Here is a 19,566-nt window from a genome sequence, read left to right as displayed (position 1 = left end):
CAAAAAATACATGTGTCAAGTGCTCAATTTGTAATATACTTGAACATATTTTGAGTTTTTGTTACATGCAAGATTCAGGCAGGAAAAAAAAAATATGAGGTGGACAGGAATTGAACCTGCAACCATTCGATTGCAATTCCATGGATGTCCCAGGATCTAACTGGAGTCGAAAGCTCTACCATTGAGCCACCACCCCATACTATTGGTTGAAAGATTGAATTAATCAAACTACTATGATCGTTAAGTCGTTAAGCTGTGGCTTGAAAGTCAACGTTGAAACTGTTCAAAGTATTATTTGGAAAGAATGTTTTTTTCGGCGTTGTCGATAGTAACTTGGTTTGACATTGATGATGATACTATGATATTCAATTATAGAGATATATAATTCCTTGGTTTCCTATATCATGAATTGAGATAAGACTAATTGAACTTGGATTAATATCTGGAAAATACGTCAGTATTTATACCCAGCATTTCGCACCTATTGAACCATAAGAGAGGACGACGAGTGAAGAATTTTCATCGTCATCACACCATTTCTAGTCCCATAGAATTCACAGTACAACTGTTATTTCATGTTCCATGCCATAGACTCCTTCGTAGTCAGACTCCTGAGTTGTAAACGTCTCGTGATAGATTATCATCCGATATCTTTCCATTATCGATTGACATTCTGTTAGGGTTTCATCTGACTTCGTTTATTTTGTTTTACAGACCAATTGTCTCTTTCTGATTCTTATAAGTCATCTCTTTAATATATCTCACAATATCGATTTATATTTCAACACAATCTATTTTACAACAATTCGAGACCCTAACAAATATAAAGCTCACTTAATCGCAATTACATATTGAGCCTACTGTATTTAAGAGTCACAGTGAGGTGATTCAAATGTGCAGGTGCTCCCAGAATTACAATACATTTCATGTTCTTGTTATATATATTTATATATTTCCAAAAAAAAGGAACATTCATTGCCCCGACAGACCTTGTAAACATCTAAAATAATCGACAAAATATAAACAAGAATTACAAAAGAACATTATCTGCTAATATAACAACTTTGGAAAAAAAAACACTCACGGTGGGGGTCGAACCCACAATCTTCTGATTAGAAGTCAGACGCGTTGCCATTACGCCACGCGAGCTAATAAATTGATGTCAATAGAGGGGGTAAACGTGAACAATACACAAGATAAGAATGCATGTGACAAGCTTTTTTAATATTATTCGTTACAGTGCATTGCGACTTTAGAGTACTATATTTTAGCGTGACACAAGCTAGCAGCAAAGAAAAAGCGACTACGAACCAATCCATAACGTATAATAAGATCTATAAGATTTAATAAGATTCCGTTGTAGTGCTATAGGCTCTGGAGGTCGGGAAAATGGTATAATGGCAGGAAAAACTACAGACCGAGTAGAGAATAGTATTTTCACACCTATTTCTCAGCATTGTATCTCCGAGACAAGACACTTCCTTCATACAAACCGAAAACTTTTGCTGCTCATAGTTATGACAGGAGGTGGCCGCTGTCAACTTGATGCAGCATCTAAAGGCGAAAATATATATTTAAGACCACATCTGTCTTTCAAATGTCTAGCAGAGAATATAATAAGTACAATTCTTTTTAGAACAGAACTGATGAATAACTAATGCTTCAAGGGTTGATTAACTTTCATTAAATTGCAAATTGAACTTCTCAGACTTCGTGCCTATCTAAAGGCATTTAGTTACTTCCAGTATTATTGCTTCTTCGAGAAATGCGACAAGCTGAAACTATAGTGAAATGGAACAAACTAACCAGCATAATAAACAGGAGATGGTAGGACCAATGTTCACTCATCAAACATAACATATTTTTTATACTTTTGTACATTTATGTCTGATGTATGTAGTAAATTAGTATGTTGATTAGTGACCACGTGACCACTTGCATGACGATCTGTAAGATGGTTTTTTGGTCATCGTACTTACATTCGGAACAAGATTTGAAAAAAATAATTCAATTCACTACAAGAAATGGAATCAGATTCCCACTGGCTGGGATCAAACACGTAAGCTAAGCGAAAATGGTTAAAGTTAAAGTCGAATTTATGGGTGGTTTAGATGTTATTTTTAACAAACAAAGAATGCATCAAGTTCTTATTGATGGTGGTGAAGTAACCATAAAAGACTTGATCGACTATATTGTTGCAGAGATGATTTCAAATAAAAATGATATTGGTGTGTTTGTTGAAAATGGCACGATAAGGCCCGGAATTTTGACATTGATTAACGACGCTGACTGGGAGCTGGAAGGCGGTGAAGAATACGTACTTGAAGATGGTGATATAATATCATTCACGTCTACATTGCATGGAGGTTGATTTTCTCTCTCCTTTCTTTTCAGAGTAATTTTAACTTACAACCTAATAAACCCTGACCGTTCCATTGTCTAGTTGGTATTAAAATCATGTCTAATAGCTTTTTATCTCTTCTGATCCTAATTGTGACTTTTTTATTTTCATTTTGTAGAATGTAATTTGAGATGTTATTCAAATTTAGATAAGTACCAGCATTCAAATTTCCAATGAGTACTAATTCGTCACCTGATAGACAACCGGCAATGAAAATAGGTCCGCCTTCTATAACATCATATATCTGTGCAAAAGGTATAATATGATCAAAATTTTCACCTTTTCGTAGACTTTCTTGTTGATTTTGATTCTTATCTTTACCAAAATGTCGGTTTAGTTTCAAAGCACATGTAGTAATAACGTTGTTTAAATCATTTCTTAACATATTTATATTTCTCTTGACGATTCTTATTTGCAAAACATCAATATTTGGGTCGGGAAAACCATCGCTGGTAACTAACGGAGATTCCATAGTTAAGTTTTGTTCTTTCAAAATGGAAAAATTTTTGTGGAGTTCTGATTCTATTTCAGTTTTCAATAAATCAATTTCATTAATTGTTAAATCTGGCAGCTTCTTAATTCTCTCATGAATGGTGGGATCAATGTTGAGATTAGATAATTGGGAATGCAAGGGTTGTTCATTCATCTCGAGCCAGCTTGAAGTCTTCTTTGCAATCTCAGTTACGAACGCTTTTCGCTCAGTACATATAAACTCGAGTTGTATGAATTATATCTGCTCCGACGGACAGAAAAAAATGTTGAAAGTTAAAAACATTTATAAACTTAGAACTTAAATAAAAAAAAAGGATCGGGACTATAAAAATGTATATATCAAATCACCTGTTCAATAAGCTTGTTAACCTCTTAATTTCTTCTTCCAGTTGAGAGTTCTTCGTTAGCAATTCTTCAACCTTGTCCTCCAACTGAGTCATTCTCATTAATTTCCTTGCACGTGAACGTCTTGCAGCCTCAGTGTTTCTTGCTCTTTTGGTAGCAGTTGGGTCATCTGATTCAGCAATAACAGGAGATAATGGAACAGAACGGTTTTTACGATTGTAGGAAACAACTCCGAGGTGATCAATTTTCTTTGAAATTTTATTCGATTTGACACCACCGTTGGTACCAATTGATGACGATTGCGTCGTGGAAGGAGACTTGAACAACTTGTCCTCTTCAATGACTGGAGTTGGCAAGAAAGAGCTCTTTGGAATTACTAAAGATTCCTGCGATTTTTGTCTTTCTTCGTGATTTTTGTCAACATTTTCATCAATTTCGACACCCAGATCTGTGGCCATTTGAACATCTTTCTGAGTGATGGTGATGTTATCATCAAATAGCGACGTCCACTGTCCTGAAGGAGTTGGGTCCTCAAATTCAAACATCGGCGTTGGGTTTTCGCTCTTGAAGAAAAATTCATCAACTGCACTTTCCAGAGAAGAGGTGGCAGTGCAAGGTGTAGAATCGTCTAACAGAAGAGGAGAGTCATCTTCATCAACAACGCCGCCATTGGCATCTTCATCTTTGATAAATTTGCCGAACACGAGTTCCCCGAGCACCGGTTGGTAAACTTGAGCCATTGCTCCCACATCACCTGGCACGGACGCACCCACGCCCGCGGCGTTGCTGCTACTCTCAATATCTGAGATCAAATTATGGGTGAACAAACTTTGAGCTTGCATGATACTTGAACTATTGAACATTTTTATGGTAATTTTTATTGTAATCTTAATTGTAAATTTGTTTGTAATATCTTAAGGTAAATGGAATGACATCTTGCATGCATTGGATTATTATTGGGAATTAAAAAGAGTGAGTTCTTTTGTCATCATTGTTAATTTCTACAGTAAACACATTTTGAAAAATACTATTATTTCTTTGGGGTAAATTTATAATATATTGAACGACTTTAACACAGTAGTGCGACGAATTGTTAAATTTTTTATTGTATTGCTATCGTTAATGGGGTCTTAATATTATAATAATTACTATTGATTCAATTATCTTAAATTATTAGGCGTAAACTAAAGTGGCTTAGAAAGGCATCTTGGAAGTACTTATCTCTTGTGTATCTCTCTCCTAATAAAACAAAATATAATTGAAGCTTGAAAACTTTCGCTTGTGGTGCAGTTCGTGCGTGCTTTGTGTGTTATGTGTACTATTAAAGTAGTTGAATCTCTGGGTATCTAATCGGAACCTAAACACGAAAAAGAAAATTAAGATTGACGGTAGCAAGTTAACACAGCTTCCGTGAAAAAGCTTGTTTTCCACTACATTATATAGATATTGGAATAACTCTTCCAATTCCGCATTACTAATGCTCTCATTGTGCGGTATTACGAAACTCGCTGCACGGCCACCGCACACCGCTGTACGACTACCGTTCTACGTGGCCATTGCTGCAATCTTTCACGCAGTGGCTTTTTTTTTCACTGATAAGGAAACACCTCGAAGGAATGTGAGAGCCGAGCAGGGCAGGCGGCGCTTTGACCTTCCTAATCGGGAAACCATGAAAAAAACAAGAATTTTTGTCGTTATGAGTCATCACGCCGCCGTGAAAAAGCACAGTGGCATTTTCTCACTTCTCAGGAAGACAAAACATGAAAAAACTCGCTTTTTATAAGAATCCGGATGGTGCTGGGCTGGACCATCCGGACACGAAAAACAGTCCCACGAAATGCAAGGGTGGCCGATCGCGGTCGGGGTGTCAACAAAAGAACGATTTCCACGATTCGAGACTCCACTAAACGCATATGCATCTCGAGAATAGGGAGAACAGGGGTCGCTCTGCGACGGTGCTAAAACAACACCAGCAGGCGACGCCGATCGAGAATGCCAGAAAACCACCACAAACTACAAACGGGCACCGCCATGCCCCCCCCCTTCACCCTTGAAAAAGTTACCGTCTGTTGAACCTTCGCCACAATCTAAATTGCTCTTTTTGCTCGTGCCGAACGTCCGCGGGCATCTCACATCCGGACGAATAGCAAAGCCCGGCACGGATCGACACGGATCGACGCGATGCCACCGCACCCTCACGGCTGGGGGCACGATCCGTTCCGTTCCGTCCGTTCCGTTCCGTGTGCCCTGTCGTTGCTGCTCTGGGAAAAGATCAGCGAGGAAGAGTACGCAAGGCGAAAAAGAAACTGGACGCCGCTCCCGGACTCTTTCCCCAACTCTTCTACGTGTTCTCTTTGGTTTCCTTCTTGGGATTTCCTGCGGCTCTCCCGGTGGATCCTTGCTGCGATCACCCAGTCACCAACAGACCTGCAGACAGCTTACGCGTAACTAACAACAACATGACGCGTCTCGCTTCCGCGAACCTTATTTTCACGGCACTTATACTGCACGTCGAAAATAGAACCCAAAGCCAATCGCGGGCGCACGCGCACCCGCTATCAGTTTCAGTTCCCGTTACTTTCCACCCCTCAGTCTCAACTGGAAACCGCCGATTGCCGCTTACCCACCGTTTTCTAACTTCCTCTTCTGATCTTGGCTCGATCTGCATATCAACATTCAGAATGCAGCTTGTTTCAACATAAGGTTTTTTTCCTCTTTCGTCGTTTTCGACGCATAAAAGAACGAAAGGTGGTAAAACCAAACATCCATACTGTTCTTACCAACAACCCGAAGTGGTGCATGTGCATGTAGCAAACAAGTCGAAACACATTACAATGGAAGCAGAGCGACCTCACCTTCCTTCTTTGACAGCACGTAATGGTTCTATTTGTTCTATTTGTTCTGTTCGTTTTTTCCGTTCTATTTGCTCATTCTTGTTTCTTTCTTAACATTTTTGACGTTCCTTTGCCGTGTTGTGTTCTTGGTCAAGCACTTTTCATACTTTTCGCCTTTTCTGTTTTCTGTACCTCTTATTGCATCGACTCCTTGTACTGTTTTACTTCGCTTGCCTGCCTGCTGCAGAAATGAAAATAACAGAAAAAGGTTTTCATGGTTTTATATCTACATGGAAAGAAAAAAAAAAAAAATTTATATATATAGAAAAAATTTCCTTTTTCATGTGCGTCGTTAATGGTATCGTTAAGTCGGTCGTCCCATATATGGAGAGTTCACATAAATATTGACCACGCAAAGCGACTTCAGAGATCAACCCAGTGCATTATTACAACCTGTGTAACGCTGTTTCTTCTACCACCACCTCTACTGCCGCTACCATTGCCACCACTGCTACCACCACGCACGCGGAGCACTACTACTATACATTGCACAGCACTGCTAACTCAAAAGGTGAAGAGAATCTTGGTTGGGTTTTTTTGCTTTTTTTCTGCTTTTTAATATCATAAACGTCTGTCACGTCAACAATCGGTAGTGCCACCGGCTGCTCGTGTACCCTTTGCCTTGTTTGCGAGTTTACTTAGATTTTGAGTTTCGGGGCTGCAAACTAAACTTTTGATTTTAGCTCATTTTTTGGTTTTCAGCTTCGGTCTTTTTTTTTTTTTTTTTTTTCTGATTTTACTGCCGTTGCCGTTGCCGTTGCCGCCACAAGGGGATTTAAGCATACAGATTATAAGGAGAAGAAGATATCTGCATTCATATCTGGTATTTTCTTGAGTCAAAAGAAGAATCGAAATTTTCTCATTAATGGATATTGAACCCACTTTTAAGGGTTACATTGAAGATGAGAATGATGCGTTGTTAATTCTGCAAGCAACTTTAGATGGCTCATTGAAACATATCCCAAGAAGACCGTATGAAATTGAGAGGCCATATTTGATTACTTCGGGCAGTATTTTTATTTTTATTGAGGAGGTTTCTGGTATTAAGCGCTGGACCGATGGAGTTTCATGGTCACCGTCCAGAATTTCCGGTAAATTTTTGATATACAGAGAACTTGATAAATCGATAGGTCATCAGCCGTCGAGTCTGAATTCGAATTCGAACTCGAGCTTGAAGAAAACGGAGTCAAGCGAATCGCCAACTTTGTCTTTAACTCCGAGAATAAAGCTGCCGCCGATTCTGGCCACACCAGTTTCAACAGGCTCGTCATTCTCATCGAATGTTTCACCGAAGTCATCGTCACCGCCAACAATAGCAGCAGCAACCACTTCAAGTTCATCATCATCGTCCCCAACCCAGTCAGCGACAAAAATGATCGGTTATATCTCGGGCGGCAATTCCAATGGCAAATACACTGGGTTCATTAAGAAGACTATGTCTGTCAAATTACGAAATTCGCAAAAAAACTCAATCGAAACCTTACATATGGTGTCTTACTATAATCTGGATGATTTATCCAAAAATTCGTTAGTCAGACCATCGAATTCAGATTTTTTCAAAAAAATTAGACCCTGTAGGGAGCTATCAATTGCAATGGAAAACACTGCCCTGGGTAATAGCAATAAGTCCTTGTCTACATTTCAAATGAGTTTGAACAGCAACAACAGCAGCAACAATAACATCAACAAAACCAATAATAGTAATTCACCTTTGTTTCCGGCTCAAAAACTCAAAGTTAACGCGATTAATAAAAATAATATTGAATATTTAACTTCAACTTCCAATTCTAATGCTGTTAATAGTAATACTGCTGGCAGTACTATTTCAGTTGATTACAATGCAACTAGGCAACAGAATGATCCACAATCGCTACCTTTCGTTAAGAATCGATCCTTTCATTCTATTTTTCAAAATGATGAAAATATACCGACATCACTTCCGACTCCAAATTCAAATTCAAATTCAAATCTAAATCCGTCAAACCCAAATGAAACACATTTTCAACGCATAGGCCCGGCATCAAAACCACTCACCTATCAACCTAATAATACACCTCAACAACCTCAGGCCGGTGCTCCACCTACCTATTATGATTCTGGTAATCAATCCCATTCTTACTATCAACCAATTGACTCCAATCCAAGTTCAAATTTAAATTCTATTTCAAATTCAAATTCAAATCCAAATCCAAATCCAAATTTACACGGCAATTCTGTTCAGTTTTATCCAATAAATGCACGTCTACCCTATTACCAAACTGCTTCAAAAATTGTTCCCTATTCAAACACTACTACTGCGGGAAATAACAATTACCAGATTCAAGGTCTTTCAAATAATACAAATGTGAACATAACTGGTTTGGCAAACGGGAATGAATTGGGTATGATGGTATCACCATCATTGGCACATAGCTATGCAAATTTTTCGAATTATACCTCACAACCAACCTCTCTGCCAAATATTAACTATCATCAACCGCCTCAAATTCAGCAACAGGCTATCCATCAGCAGCAATCGATGCCGTTCTACCAACATCATATGGCTTTACACCCATTACCAGTACAAACGCACACATACTCTCAACCGCACCCCATTGGACCTTCCCCATCTTTACAATTCTCAAGCCCATCCATGAATGCTAGCCCATTTTTGCGACATCCAACTTCGACTGGAAATTCATCTGCAATATACAATCATGCCAGCGCCGGTGGCAACACAAAACCATTTTTAATGAGTATCAACTCATCAGGTAAGTCAATAGAAAGTCCCAATACCGTTTTGCCTCAATGATTGACAAAATAATTAGTACTTTTTCTTCTATTCTATTCATCTTGAAGGAAAAAGACTACGCAATTTGATAAAGATATAAATGTTTGACTGTTCGTTAATTTTCATAAAATCACCTGTTAAATAAATACAACTTGTCAATATCTAAAAAAAAAATGGGCATGGAAGTTGGAGGAAAGCCCATATTAATTTAATTAATTCAACTTTTTTCAAAACGTCTTCTTTGTCTTCTTTGATTTGTATTATTGTATTACGACGAGCGTAGAGGTAACCGTCCAATTGATGGTCAGCTCGTTAATAGTGATATAAAGCTTAATAAACACTGCCGGAACAACTCCGCAGATTAAAATACTTAGTGCGACTATTTGCAGTATCAATTGTGTTCCGTAGAAACGTTGAACAGTAAGAAAGTATTATCAAATCAAAGTCATACTCCACGGGTCACTCTATATTCAAGTGAAGGGCAATACGAGTTTACGGTTGTTCTAGGGATCAGCGGAACCTGGATCTCATATACTATCAAGCCTGGTACAAACTGGAGCTGTGATCCAGATAATCCTCAAAGGAGTGAAATAGATTCCCTGCAAGCAGATATCGAATTCACTATAAGGATAGAGAAATCAAATTCATTAATTTGAAGTTGCAATCCTTACAGGTTACAATTACTCAGTTCTTCAAAGCATACACAGATAGTCAATCGAGAAATCCACTTATTCATATATATTTTGCATTCTCATCAACCAGACAAGTATCTTTTGCCGGCGAAACAAATATTCAGCATTTAATAGAACAAAAAAATAAAATGACCAATGATGAAATTTTCAGCGATTGCCCTGACTATAGGCCATCATCGGAGGTTCACGAAGGTTTCTTGGTTCCAGATGGTATATCGCCGTTATCATCCTCTGATGTCATTGAACCAATGAGGAAGGTGGCTAGCCTCCCCGATGATAGTCTTCATAATAAACAAAGAGCCAGATCAAATGGAGGCCTTTTTAGTACACACCTTACGGATACGAAGATAACTGCATTATCAGGAGCACTATCGGGCTTCATATCAGGAATTGTTGTTTGTCCACTTGACGTGGCCAAAACTCGTCTACAAGCTCAGGGATTACAATCAAGTGGAGAGAATAAATATTACCACGGTCTTGTTGGGACTTTCAGGACAATAGTTAGAGATGAGGGTGTAAAAGGCCTTTACAAAGGACTTGTTCCGATAATAATGGGATACTTTCCTACATGGATGATTTATTTTTCTTTCTATGAAGTTTGCAAGGACTTTTATCCGAGGATCTTCCCACATTGGGATTTTGCCTCATATTCATGCTCTGCGATCACAGCTGGCGCTGTTTCCACAATTGTAACCAATCCAATATGGGTGATAAAGACGAGATTAATGTTACAAACTCATGTATCTCATCACCCAACTCATTACAAAGGTACATTTGATGCTTTTAGAAAAATTTATAAACAAGAAGGTTTTAAATCATTTTATGCAGGTCTGGTACCGTCCTTCTTGGGGTTGCTACATGTTGCGATCCACTTCCCTGTATATGAAAAACTAAAAGTAGCATTCAATTGTTATAATTTAAAGGATAATGAAACTACCAAAAGACAAGATCAGACTCTTGATCTAAAAAAACTAATTATGGCATCATGTGTATCCAAAATGACTGCCTCTTTGATAACTTATCCGCATGAGATTTTGCGAACTAGAATGCAACTAAAATCTGATTTACCTAATTCCGTTCAACATAGGTTAATTCCATTGATCAGGGCGACATTCCATTCTGAAGGGTTTAGAGGATTTTACTCCGGCTTCACGACCAATTTAGTGCGTACTGTGCCGGCATCTGCTATAGCTTTAGTTTCTTTTGAATACGTGAGGAATCATCTGACGAATATTAACGAAGCGAAGTAAAATATCTGTTGAAGTAGAATTGTCTTTGATAGTCACTCCTTATATATATACCCTTAGATATTGCATCAAATTTTTATCATTTATGAATGGACGCGCTTGAACGTGTGATGCGTACTCAAAAACAAAGAAAGGAACTGCAGAAAGTGAAAGATTAATACGATGTTCCCCTAGGAAGAGAAAGTAACGATATGACTCCAACCACATACTCAACGATGTGGGTCTTATGGATCTTAACGATGATGTTGCCACGTTTTGTTCATGGATTCGAGTCTTACGATGCAACGATGGTGGAATTTCCAGCACCGCTTACGGAGAGTGACTTCAACCCCAAAGCTGGTTTTCAAGTGATTGAATTCTTCAGCCCTTACTGTCCTCATTGTAAGTCACTGGCTCCCATCTGGAAGGATAGCTGGGAAACTTTCTATGAAGAAGGAAGAAGACAAAACATTTCATTGTTGCAGGTTGACTGCGTAGAAAGTGGGGATCTCTGTAAAAGTGAGAAAATTATGGGATTTCCGTCTATTAGACTATACGGTCCCAATGGTTTCATCGAAAGCTTTCCTAAATACCGAACCATGTCAAAGGATAATATTCTTGACTTTGCTCGTCAAGCCGTTGATAATCCAGACGATATGGAAGATCAACAGATAGGGAGTCTCAGTGAACTTGTTACCGCTGAAAAATTCGCAAATCTTTTGGCAGGCAAAGGGCAGCAACCGTATCTACTTTCCTTTTGGCCAGCGAAAAACGCAAGAAGTGCTGACGGTAATATAGATTTCAAGAATTGTGACGAATGCGATACATTTCAGAAAGGTTGGAAGACACTTTCTGTTAAATTAGCAGCTTTGGATATATCGACTGGCCACTTGAATTGTGAATCCTCGGCTGCGATATGCACAAATCTGGGGTTCTCTAGCTTGGTGAAAATAACTAACCATAGAGTCGATAGAATTCCTAAGGTGGCATTAGTTGTACCGGAGAAGACAACAAACAATTTTTTTACTTACGATGGGCCTTTTTCAACTAAAATGTCTGTCTATGAGGATTTTGCCAAACGAACATACTTCAACAGCAGAATCATGACGATATCCAGCGAAGAAATTGTTGAGATCACCCAAAAAGAGTATAAGCTCTCAGGAACACATGAAAAAAAACCTCAGAAGCTTCATTTGGTATATTCATATAACCGGGAAACAGCGGTACCAGAAGATCTTCAGTTTTTACAAAGTCTTGTTGATCCTGTCTCAAAGATTTCCAATGCATATCTGTATATAACGGAAGAAGATCTTACCCCCGTCGTAGTACAGAGCTTTGAAAGCATGTACGAAATGATCAATTATAACACAAGCGAGCCGGAGAAAAGACTCAAAGAAGAATATATAGACTTCAACATCATGCCTGACAATCCTAATTTCTTTATTTTTAGAGATGGCGACAAAATACCTCACACATTTCAAGGTTATTCAACAACGGAATTACGTAACACTGATACAATAATGGATTGGGTTAGAGAATACTCTTTACCTATGGTGAACGAGGTAACACCGGACAACTTCGCTCAGATTTTAGCATTCAATTCAGAGATGTATGATGGCGTTGCCATCATTCTTATTAATACCATTGAAACTGAACTTACAAATAATAGCAATGAACATTTAGATAAGCTCAGGGTTGGTTATTACGATTACGAGCATGTTCGCATGGGAAAAATGATCGAAGATGTTTCGGTTAAAAGAGAGCGTAGATTGAAAAAGGCCAACCGGCTAAAGGAAAAAGGATATAAAAAGAGTACAATCCTTGAGGCTGCAAGAGAAGAAATTTTACACGAGGATAACAAGAAAGTGATTATTAGTTTTTTGGATATCTCGAAATACTCAAGTATATTGAATAAACTAGGAGTAACTCACGTTCTCTCGGAAGATGATATTGGAAAAGTCATATTGTATGATAAATATACCAAATCGTATCACAAAAAAGATATATTTGGTAATGACTTCATTGCGGAACCATATACTATTCGGGAAACGTTAAGTAGTGTATTCCTTTCTCAGAAGCCAGCACGCTTATCTAGAATAGCAGAACGTCTATTTGGCCCTCTTTTTTGTGAATCGCTGAAGAATTTTGATAGTTTAGTTGGTGTTTCCGGCTATGCAATTTTTATTGTGTTGATTCTGGGTTGTTTGAAGGGCATTAAAATCTGTAGAAGAAAAAGGATCGGAAAAAGATACAAAGCCAAAAGAGATGTCATTGGACTATTGGGTAAAAATGGAAACAAAAAGTCACTGGACTGAGCTAATCGAATTTTGGAGAAGGTCTGCAAATTAACCCATCAAAAGCTTGTTTTTTACTGCGGGATAGATGTTCATTTCTGAGACATAAAACTCGAATGAATGTTTCTTTTAGTACGTACAGTATTTTGCTGTATAATGTTTGGCAAATATACTTAAGGTGAGACGTTTAAGTTATCCACACCCAGAAGAATAGTAATCCCACAAGCAAGAATATTAACAACCACGTCTTGATGTTAATCTTGGAGTTTCTTGCCATGGTCATCATGTTACCAAAAGTTTTCTTAAGTTTGCTAGCAGTGTTTTGAAAGGTGTCCCCCAGCGTATCAATAGTTTGGTTGCTACCCCTAATCTCTTCTCCCATTTTGAGAGACAAAGATTTCAGGGCTTGAAGTTTTTGACCCATAAGTCCGACCTGCTCGTCACTCTGTGACTCCAGCTGAGCCAAAGAGTTCTGAGAATAACTCATTCCTTTCTTACTACTTTTACTTACATAGGGCGACACATAATCGGTATTTTTATTAGCTTCGGGATTCAATTCACTTGCTACTGCAAATAATCTAGTTCGATTTGTATCTCTTTGGTGTAGAGTATTATCAACGTATCTATATATCTTCCGGTTAGCATGTAAAAAACTTTGTAGCCTGCGGCCCTTCGTTCACCTACATCTCACATACCCTGCATTCATTTGCTTTAGAATACTCTTTAAAATACCAATTGGTCCAACTTGAGGTGATCCTGTAATAGATTTCACGTAAGTATTTTACCTTGCATTGAGCGAGCGCCACACTCAACTGCACGGTTTGAATTTATTTTACTATTCCGCCATGATATGTAGATTTACTGAAATCATTGCGAACGTATCTGAAATTGAAGTAATGAGAATATCGAACTTCTTAAGTTTCCATCAAGAGGTCCTATGAAAACCAGTACTTTCTACCAACGTATGGGATTTCTTTAGATCATTGCAAAACCATGGAAGCTAAAGAGGGACTGCCTACTGTGTCGTTAGATAAGGTGAAACATATTATACTTATCTTGTCAGGAAAAGGTGGTGTAGGCAAGAGCTCCGTTACTACTCAAACAGCGCTTACGCTGTTCAGCATGGGTTACAAGGTTGGCGTACTAGACATCGACTTGACAGGTCCATCTCTACCTAGAATGTTCGGCTTGGAGAAAGAATCAATTTTACAGTCTGCGAGGGGGTGGGTACCGGTTGCGATGAAATCCCCTGAGGATACCAATATATCTGGTTCACTGAGTGTCATATCGCTGGGATTCTTATTGGATAATAGAGGCAACAGCGTTGTATGGAGAGGTCCAAAGAAGGCTGCTATGATCAAGCAGTTCATATCTGATGTTTGTTGGGGCGAGTTAGATTACCTTCTTATAGATACGCCACCAGGGACATCAGACGAGCATATATCGATCGCTGAACAGCTCAAGTGGGCTAACCCTGACGGTGCCATAATTGTGACTACACCTCAAAGTGTAGCAACGGCGGATGTCAAGAAGGAGATCAATTTCTGTAAAAAAGTTGAACTAAACATACTTGGTATAATCGAAAATATGTCAGGATTTGTTTGCCCACATTGTTCTGAATGCACCAATATCTTTTCAAGTGGAGGTGGAGAAAAGCTTGCTGCTGAATTTTCTGTCCCTTATCTTGGAAATATTCCAATTGACCCCAAATTTGTCGAGCTTATAGAGAATCAACATTCTTATGAAACGAGTTTAACTGATTTATATAAAGAATCTGCATTGTTTGAAGTTTTCAAACCGATAATCACCAAAGTTTTGAATGAGAAAATACAATCGAGGGCCTAAGTTGATGTCATATTGTGCGTAAGGAAAGGGGCAAGGTGTAAAGACTACTACTCCTCACTTAACATCATCCGTTTCGTAAGATAAACTTGGGTCAAAACTTTTTGTACTTACTGTTTCAAATGTGGTTGAAATAACGGGCAAGCTGGCCTCCCTAAGGGTGGGTGGAATGAAGGCATCAAACTTAGAGGCGAAAGAAGTTCCATGTTCTTTAGTTTTTGTTCTCCTGTAACGAGAAATTGTTTCTTCAATGCTTTCAGCTATTTGTTCGTCCTCCGATCTTAATGAAGGGTCATTGGCATTAGTATTCGGTGAACAGAAAAAGGGGCCTTCAGACGTCAGTGCTCTTGAATAGAATTCGTTTCCTAAGGGTCTTTTTTTTAGTACTTGAGGACATTTGACTCGCATATGCTCAAAGAACAAGGGATAATGGTGCTGATTGAATATCTCCTCACTTAACAACCGATTCTTTTCCGGAAATGTGGCATCTATTTGGGTCATTTTATCCACGATTCTATCGATAGTCACTTCCAATCGTCTGGCAGTTTCGTCCAAACTATTTAATCCGATTGCCGCTGAGTCAATTAAATCCGATGCCTCGTATTTTTCGTTTTCTGATCTGTACTCTTGAGTCTTCTTGTATATGCGACGCACTTTCTTAAGTGATTTTTTCAATTGTATTTCAACGTTATTCATTTGCTCATCCTCGAGTTCAGTATCTTTTGCAATAACATCATACACGGCTCGAACACCTTCCTTTACTTGCAGCAATTCTTTATTGACGGCGTAAAATATTGAATTTTGAACCAATCGTTTATTGCTCGGTAACCTGTTCAACTGTCTTAATTCTTTGTATGCGTTCTCATTAGCCACGCTTACAAAGCTATACCTAGCTCTTTTTCTCATACTGTACTAGAGTGTACAACTTTTATGATCACAATAGCTGTTTTGAGCTTTTTCGCTTTTGTCAAACTTAAATATCTAAATATCCATTTTACACACGGAGTGTGCCTTTGTAGTATCCCTATCGCTGATTCGCGATGAAAGACAAATGTATCGCGTCAACTATTTCAGTTTATAAAACTTAACATCATTGAATATGTTCCAAAGTGCACTTTTTTCTGTATTTACTGTTTTTGGCGGCTGCTGCTCGAATGTTTTGACGTTGGAAAGCATTGTTTCCACTCATGAACTGCCAATCGGAAATACGCTCACTTTGTTCCAATTTTTATTAGTGACTATTGAAGGACTGTATTCATTTGGAGATTTTAAGAGAGGGTTCCCTTTTTTAAAGCCAATGCAAATACCTTTGAAGGTCTACGTTGTTTCGGTTTTACTTTTTTTTGTGAGCTCCATCACAAATAACAGTGTTTTTAATTATGGTATTTCAGTTCCGCTTCATATCGTATTTAGAAGCTCCGGGATTGTCATAACCATGCTTATGAGCTGGCTTTTCAATAATAAACGTTATTCTAGGCTTCAGGTATTTTCAGGCCTCCTATTGACGATTGGTACGATAATTACTTCAGTATTTCAAGATGGTAACGTCAGCTGTGGAAATAGACAGCCTTTTTCTGACTTAAAGAGAGACCAGATGGTTTTCAGGCTCAAGTTCCTCAAAGGCATTGCTCTATTAACATTATCTTCAGTATCGTCTTCATCATTGTCAATTTACACTGAACGGGCATACCAAAAATACGGAAAACATTGGAGAGAAAACTTATTTTATACACATGCTTTGTCACTTCCATTATTTTTAATCCAGTACAGACAGTTACTTAAACAGCTTTTTGTTTTGAAAGAATCAGATAAGAAGACCATATTGACAATTTATAATGTTCCACTTACGTTAGACAAAAAACGTTTACTCCTTGCAAACATATTTTCTCAGCGAGTATGTATAAAAGGCGTTAATATATTGGCAAGTAAAACTAATGCCTTAACCCTATCTGTCGTCCTACTCATAAGAAAGTTTTTGAGTCTCTTACTGAGCCTTTACATATTTAGCAGTGAGCTATCGTTGACAAGCTACGTAGGGATTGCTTTAGTATTTACGGGCGCACTCGTGTATGCTATAGCCCCGAACATAGAAAGTAGCAATGCCACACATAAGAAGGAAAATTGAGGTTTTTGGTTCAGCTACTTTTAGCTTATTTTTTTTATATGTCTATATTTTCGGTGATCCTGTAAATTTATTTGAAGTTGAGAAAGGAAAAGTCAAAGTCTTGAACTAGTCTCCACGAATGGAATTTGTAGGGAGAGCAGCCGCCGAAATGGATCAAGTCAGCAATTGTATGTACGTTGCAAATCAAATTGTTCTGTTTTGAATTTATACTAACGACAATCAAGATTAGCTTTTCAAATCAAGTACAATGAGTACAAGCAAATCTTAGAAGAAATGCAAAATAAAATAATAGAGCTGGGACACGATAAGGATGAGCATGAAATCGTTCTAGAGACACTAAATAGCTCTGAATCCGGCAGAAAATGTTACCGAATGGTTGGTGGAGCCTTGGTCGAGAGTGATGTGAAAACTACTGTTCCCATCCTTCAAACAAAAAAAGACAAATTAACTGTAACCATCTCAAGCATGAAAGCTGAATTAATAAAGACTGCTCAAGAGTTTGAAAAGTGGAAAAAGGATAATAAAATTCAGGTGGTTACGCAATAATTGAATTTTTTAAATGTGTATAAAATATCACATTCGTGTTTGTATCTGTATATACATTTATCTATAGGATTGTGCTTCATGAGAAAGTCACAGCTTCACGATTTTGCGAAAACATTAATTAGTCTTCTTGTGAATCTCCATCGTTTTATTCACAGGTGTTGTGGAAATGAAGAAAATAACGAACAATACCCAAACAAAGATCAACACAAAAACGGTCGTTAAATATACCCTTGAGTTGGTTATATCCCAGCTTCTTAGATATTCATCATGAGCTAGGTGGCGAACAGCTTTGACATCCGATGTTGAAATGAAGGAAAACCCGGGGCGCTTATAATCGATCTGAAACGTAAAAACCCCATGGTGATCTGGAAGAGAAAAGTTGCCTGTAGAATAGTATTGTGTAGATTCATCGACGTTCAAGGGGATAAGAGGTAATCTATAATAAGGATCAATCATTTTTAGCTCAAATTGAAGATCGGTTGCTAAAAATGGAACCCACTTTTCACCGTCCCATTCTGATATCCCGACATCGTATCTTACAGAATCTTTAATTTTATATGGGAGGAGTTCATATGGAGTACCATCGGCATGGGAGTGTACGCTCTCGGTTATCTTGATAACATTTTTCTCCTTAAAGTTCCACTTAACTACTCCTTGAATGAATTTACCATTACTGTTTTGATTTTCGTTCTTAAGAAACTCGTCACTTCCTATCCAAGCGACACGACTATTCTTCAAAGATTGAAAACCAGCTGCGAGAAATCCCTGAGAGCCTGTTGTCCAAGATTCTTTTCCTTTGCCCTCCGTAAAAGAGGTTCTTGGGGCTGCTATAAATGGAATTATCTGGTCACGATTATCGAGCAAAGCAGCGGAGCTATTTTCGATAATGATAGAATCGTTCACAATATCCTCAAAGATGTCTTTGCTCTCAATGCCAGAAGTAGAAATTACCAGGGAGGAAGGAACTTCTTGAAAATAATCAACAACTACATGATCTTTGGGGCTGGGATATATACCCAATTCATTCAGAAACATACGAGCGGGTTCAGCGACGCCATCTGGAGAAGTGATGACAAAAATATTGCCATCATTGTTATAAAAGTTGAGGAGGCTATCAACGGTAAGTTTTCTGTTCAAAACCTTGCCCTTAATTGGAAAGATCATAAGATTGTTGTACAGTGGGGTCTCACCGTCATATAGTTCAATTTCTCCAGAGTCATTAGCCACTGATAAGTATTCTAGTTCATAAGAGCGTTCCTTTAACGAATCAAAAAGATAGGAAAACTCGTCCAGCTGAGTTAGTCGGTCATCGAATACAACCAGTGTCTTTGAGCCATGTATGCTTAACGCATTAGAAAAGAAACAAAGGCTTAGGCAGAGAATAGTGAAGATACTTAACATATTTAAGACTTCTACTGACCCAAAAGTAATTGACCCGCTAATCGCTTATTTGACAGTGGATTGACCAACTCTATTTAAAGGATTGTTCTGCTTTATGTTCTTATTTTCTAATGTATACGTGTTTAGCGGAGGAGAGCGAAGCGAGTCAGAAAATTCAACTTCGGACGAAGATTGAAAAGCAGCAACGAGCCAGGTAATATTACTCGCGAGTTAACACTATCCACAATTAGATTTGTTAAACTAACAGTGAAGATGAAAGCTGACATTCAAGAATTGGAGGGATTCAGCACTGTAGAGTTAGCAAGACTCTACCAGGGATTGCAAGAAGGAGAACAGACGGCAGACGATATGGAAAAGAGGTTGGACTTGATGGAAAAGAAAATGGCCGAACTGCTTGAACAAGTTGAAGGGATGCAGCAACTTGAAGTACGTCAAGATTCAGATTCGCGTGATAACCAAATCGAAAAGGATATGGAACGCACGGATGATATATGAGTTTCAGCTCTCATGTAAATACTGCCTTTGCTAAATACTGTTG

The 19,566-nt window shown here is 38.3% G+C and overlaps 13 protein-coding genes and 2 non-coding genes across 15 annotated transcripts; 8 read left to right on the top strand and 7 right to left on the bottom strand.

The window, feature by feature from the left end:
• Positions 1-95: 95 nt before the first annotated feature.
• Positions 96-196, bottom strand: HG535_0Ftrna4W. The gene is made up of 2 exons: positions 160-196; positions 96-132 (listed from the first exon to the last, which is right to left on the bottom strand). It is a non-coding gene; the product is annotated as a tRNA-Trp (tRNA).
• An 881-nt stretch (positions 197-1,077) lies between these two features.
• HG535_0Ftrna8R lies at positions 1,078-1,149 on the bottom strand. The gene has a single exon. It is a non-coding gene; the product is annotated as a tRNA-Arg (tRNA).
• A 925-nt stretch (positions 1,150-2,074) lies between these two features.
• On the top strand, positions 2,075-2,371 carry URM1 (ubiquitin-related modifier URM1; the record flags this gene model as incomplete). The annotated part of the gene is made up of 1 exon (XM_037289599.1): positions 2,075-2,371. The coding sequence occupies one exon, from the start codon at positions 2,075-2,077 to the stop codon at positions 2,369-2,371; it is 297 nt and encodes a 98-aa protein (XP_037145494.1).
• A 19-nt stretch (positions 2,372-2,390) lies between these two features.
• NAS2 (Nas2p) lies at positions 2,391-3,047 on the bottom strand (the record flags this gene model as incomplete). The annotated part of the gene is made up of 1 exon (XM_037289598.1): positions 2,391-3,047. The coding sequence occupies one exon, from the start codon at positions 3,045-3,047 to the stop codon at positions 2,391-2,393; it is 657 nt and encodes a 218-aa protein (XP_037145493.1).
• A 190-nt stretch (positions 3,048-3,237) lies between these two features.
• Positions 3,238-4,101, bottom strand: GCN4 (amino acid starvation-responsive transcription factor GCN4; the record flags this gene model as incomplete). The annotated part of the gene is made up of 1 exon (XM_037289597.1): positions 3,238-4,101. The coding sequence occupies one exon, from the start codon at positions 4,099-4,101 to the stop codon at positions 3,238-3,240; it is 864 nt and encodes a 287-aa protein (XP_037145492.1).
• Positions 4,102-6,997: 2,896 nt separating this feature from the next.
• Positions 6,998-8,923, top strand: MIT1 (Mit1p; the record flags this gene model as incomplete). The annotated part of the gene is made up of 1 exon (XM_037289596.1): positions 6,998-8,923. The coding sequence occupies one exon, from the start codon at positions 6,998-7,000 to the stop codon at positions 8,921-8,923; it is 1,926 nt and encodes a 641-aa protein (XP_037145491.1).
• A 799-nt stretch (positions 8,924-9,722) lies between these two features.
• HG535_0F02750 (uncharacterized protein) lies at positions 9,723-10,844 on the top strand (the record flags this gene model as incomplete). Its single annotated transcript, XM_037289595.1, has 1 exon — positions 9,723-10,844. The coding sequence occupies one exon, from the start codon at positions 9,723-9,725 to the stop codon at positions 10,842-10,844; it is 1,122 nt and encodes a 373-aa protein (XP_037145490.1).
• Positions 10,845-11,032: 188 nt separating this feature from the next.
• EPS1 (protein disulfide isomerase EPS1) lies at positions 11,033-13,135 on the top strand (the record flags this gene model as incomplete). The annotated part of the gene is made up of 1 exon (XM_037289594.1): positions 11,033-13,135. One exon carries the CDS (start codon positions 11,033-11,035, stop codon positions 13,133-13,135), a length of 2,103 nt encoding a protein of 700 aa, XP_037145489.1.
• A 166-nt stretch (positions 13,136-13,301) lies between these two features.
• On the bottom strand, positions 13,302-13,820 carry BET1 (Bet1p; the record flags this gene model as incomplete). Its single annotated transcript, XM_037289593.1, has 2 exons — positions 13,302-13,737; positions 13,810-13,820. The coding sequence occupies 2 exons, from the start codon at positions 13,818-13,820 to the stop codon at positions 13,302-13,304; spliced, it is 447 nt and encodes a 148-aa protein (XP_037145488.1).
• Positions 13,821-14,107: 287 nt separating this feature from the next.
• CFD1 (iron-sulfur cluster assembly protein CFD1) lies at positions 14,108-14,959 on the top strand (the record flags this gene model as incomplete). Its single annotated transcript, XM_037289592.1, has 1 exon — positions 14,108-14,959. The coding sequence occupies one exon, from the start codon at positions 14,108-14,110 to the stop codon at positions 14,957-14,959; it is 852 nt and encodes a 283-aa protein (XP_037145487.1).
• Positions 14,960-15,013: 54 nt separating this feature from the next.
• On the bottom strand, positions 15,014-15,862 carry VAB2 (Vab2p; the record flags this gene model as incomplete). The annotated part of the gene is made up of 1 exon (XM_037289591.1): positions 15,014-15,862. The coding sequence occupies one exon, from the start codon at positions 15,860-15,862 to the stop codon at positions 15,014-15,016; it is 849 nt and encodes a 282-aa protein (XP_037145486.1).
• Positions 15,863-16,055: 193 nt separating this feature from the next.
• On the top strand, positions 16,056-17,081 carry YEA4 (Yea4p; the record flags this gene model as incomplete). Its single annotated transcript, XM_037289590.1, has 1 exon — positions 16,056-17,081. One exon carries the CDS (start codon positions 16,056-16,058, stop codon positions 17,079-17,081), a length of 1,026 nt encoding a protein of 341 aa, XP_037145485.1.
• A 148-nt stretch (positions 17,082-17,229) lies between these two features.
• Positions 17,230-17,627, top strand: GIM4 (tubulin-binding prefolding complex subunit GIM4; the record flags this gene model as incomplete). Its single annotated transcript, XM_037289589.1, has 2 exons — positions 17,230-17,248; positions 17,311-17,627. 2 exons carry the CDS (start codon positions 17,230-17,232, stop codon positions 17,625-17,627), a joined length of 336 nt encoding a protein of 111 aa, XP_037145484.1.
• Positions 17,628-17,741: 114 nt separating this feature from the next.
• Positions 17,742-19,028, bottom strand: WBP1 (dolichyl-diphosphooligosaccharide-protein glycotransferase; the record flags this gene model as incomplete). The annotated part of the gene is made up of 1 exon (XM_037289588.1): positions 17,742-19,028. One exon carries the CDS (start codon positions 19,026-19,028, stop codon positions 17,742-17,744), a length of 1,287 nt encoding a protein of 428 aa, XP_037145483.1.
• A 252-nt stretch (positions 19,029-19,280) lies between these two features.
• HG535_0F02670 (uncharacterized protein) lies at positions 19,281-19,523 on the top strand (the record flags this gene model as incomplete). Its single annotated transcript, XM_037289587.1, has 1 exon — positions 19,281-19,523. The coding sequence occupies one exon, from the start codon at positions 19,281-19,283 to the stop codon at positions 19,521-19,523; it is 243 nt and encodes an 80-aa protein (XP_037145482.1).
• Positions 19,524-19,566: the final 43 nt, after the last annotated feature.

The sequence above is a fragment of the Zygotorulaspora mrakii genome, chromosome 6, assembly GCF_013402915.1.
Source record: "Zygotorulaspora mrakii chromosome 6, complete sequence".
NCBI classification, from domain to species: Eukaryota; Fungi; Ascomycota; class Saccharomycetes; order Saccharomycetales; family Saccharomycetaceae; genus Zygotorulaspora; species Zygotorulaspora mrakii.
Note: the sequence above shows the minus strand (reverse complement) of the source record. Positions and strands in the feature narration are given on the sequence as shown.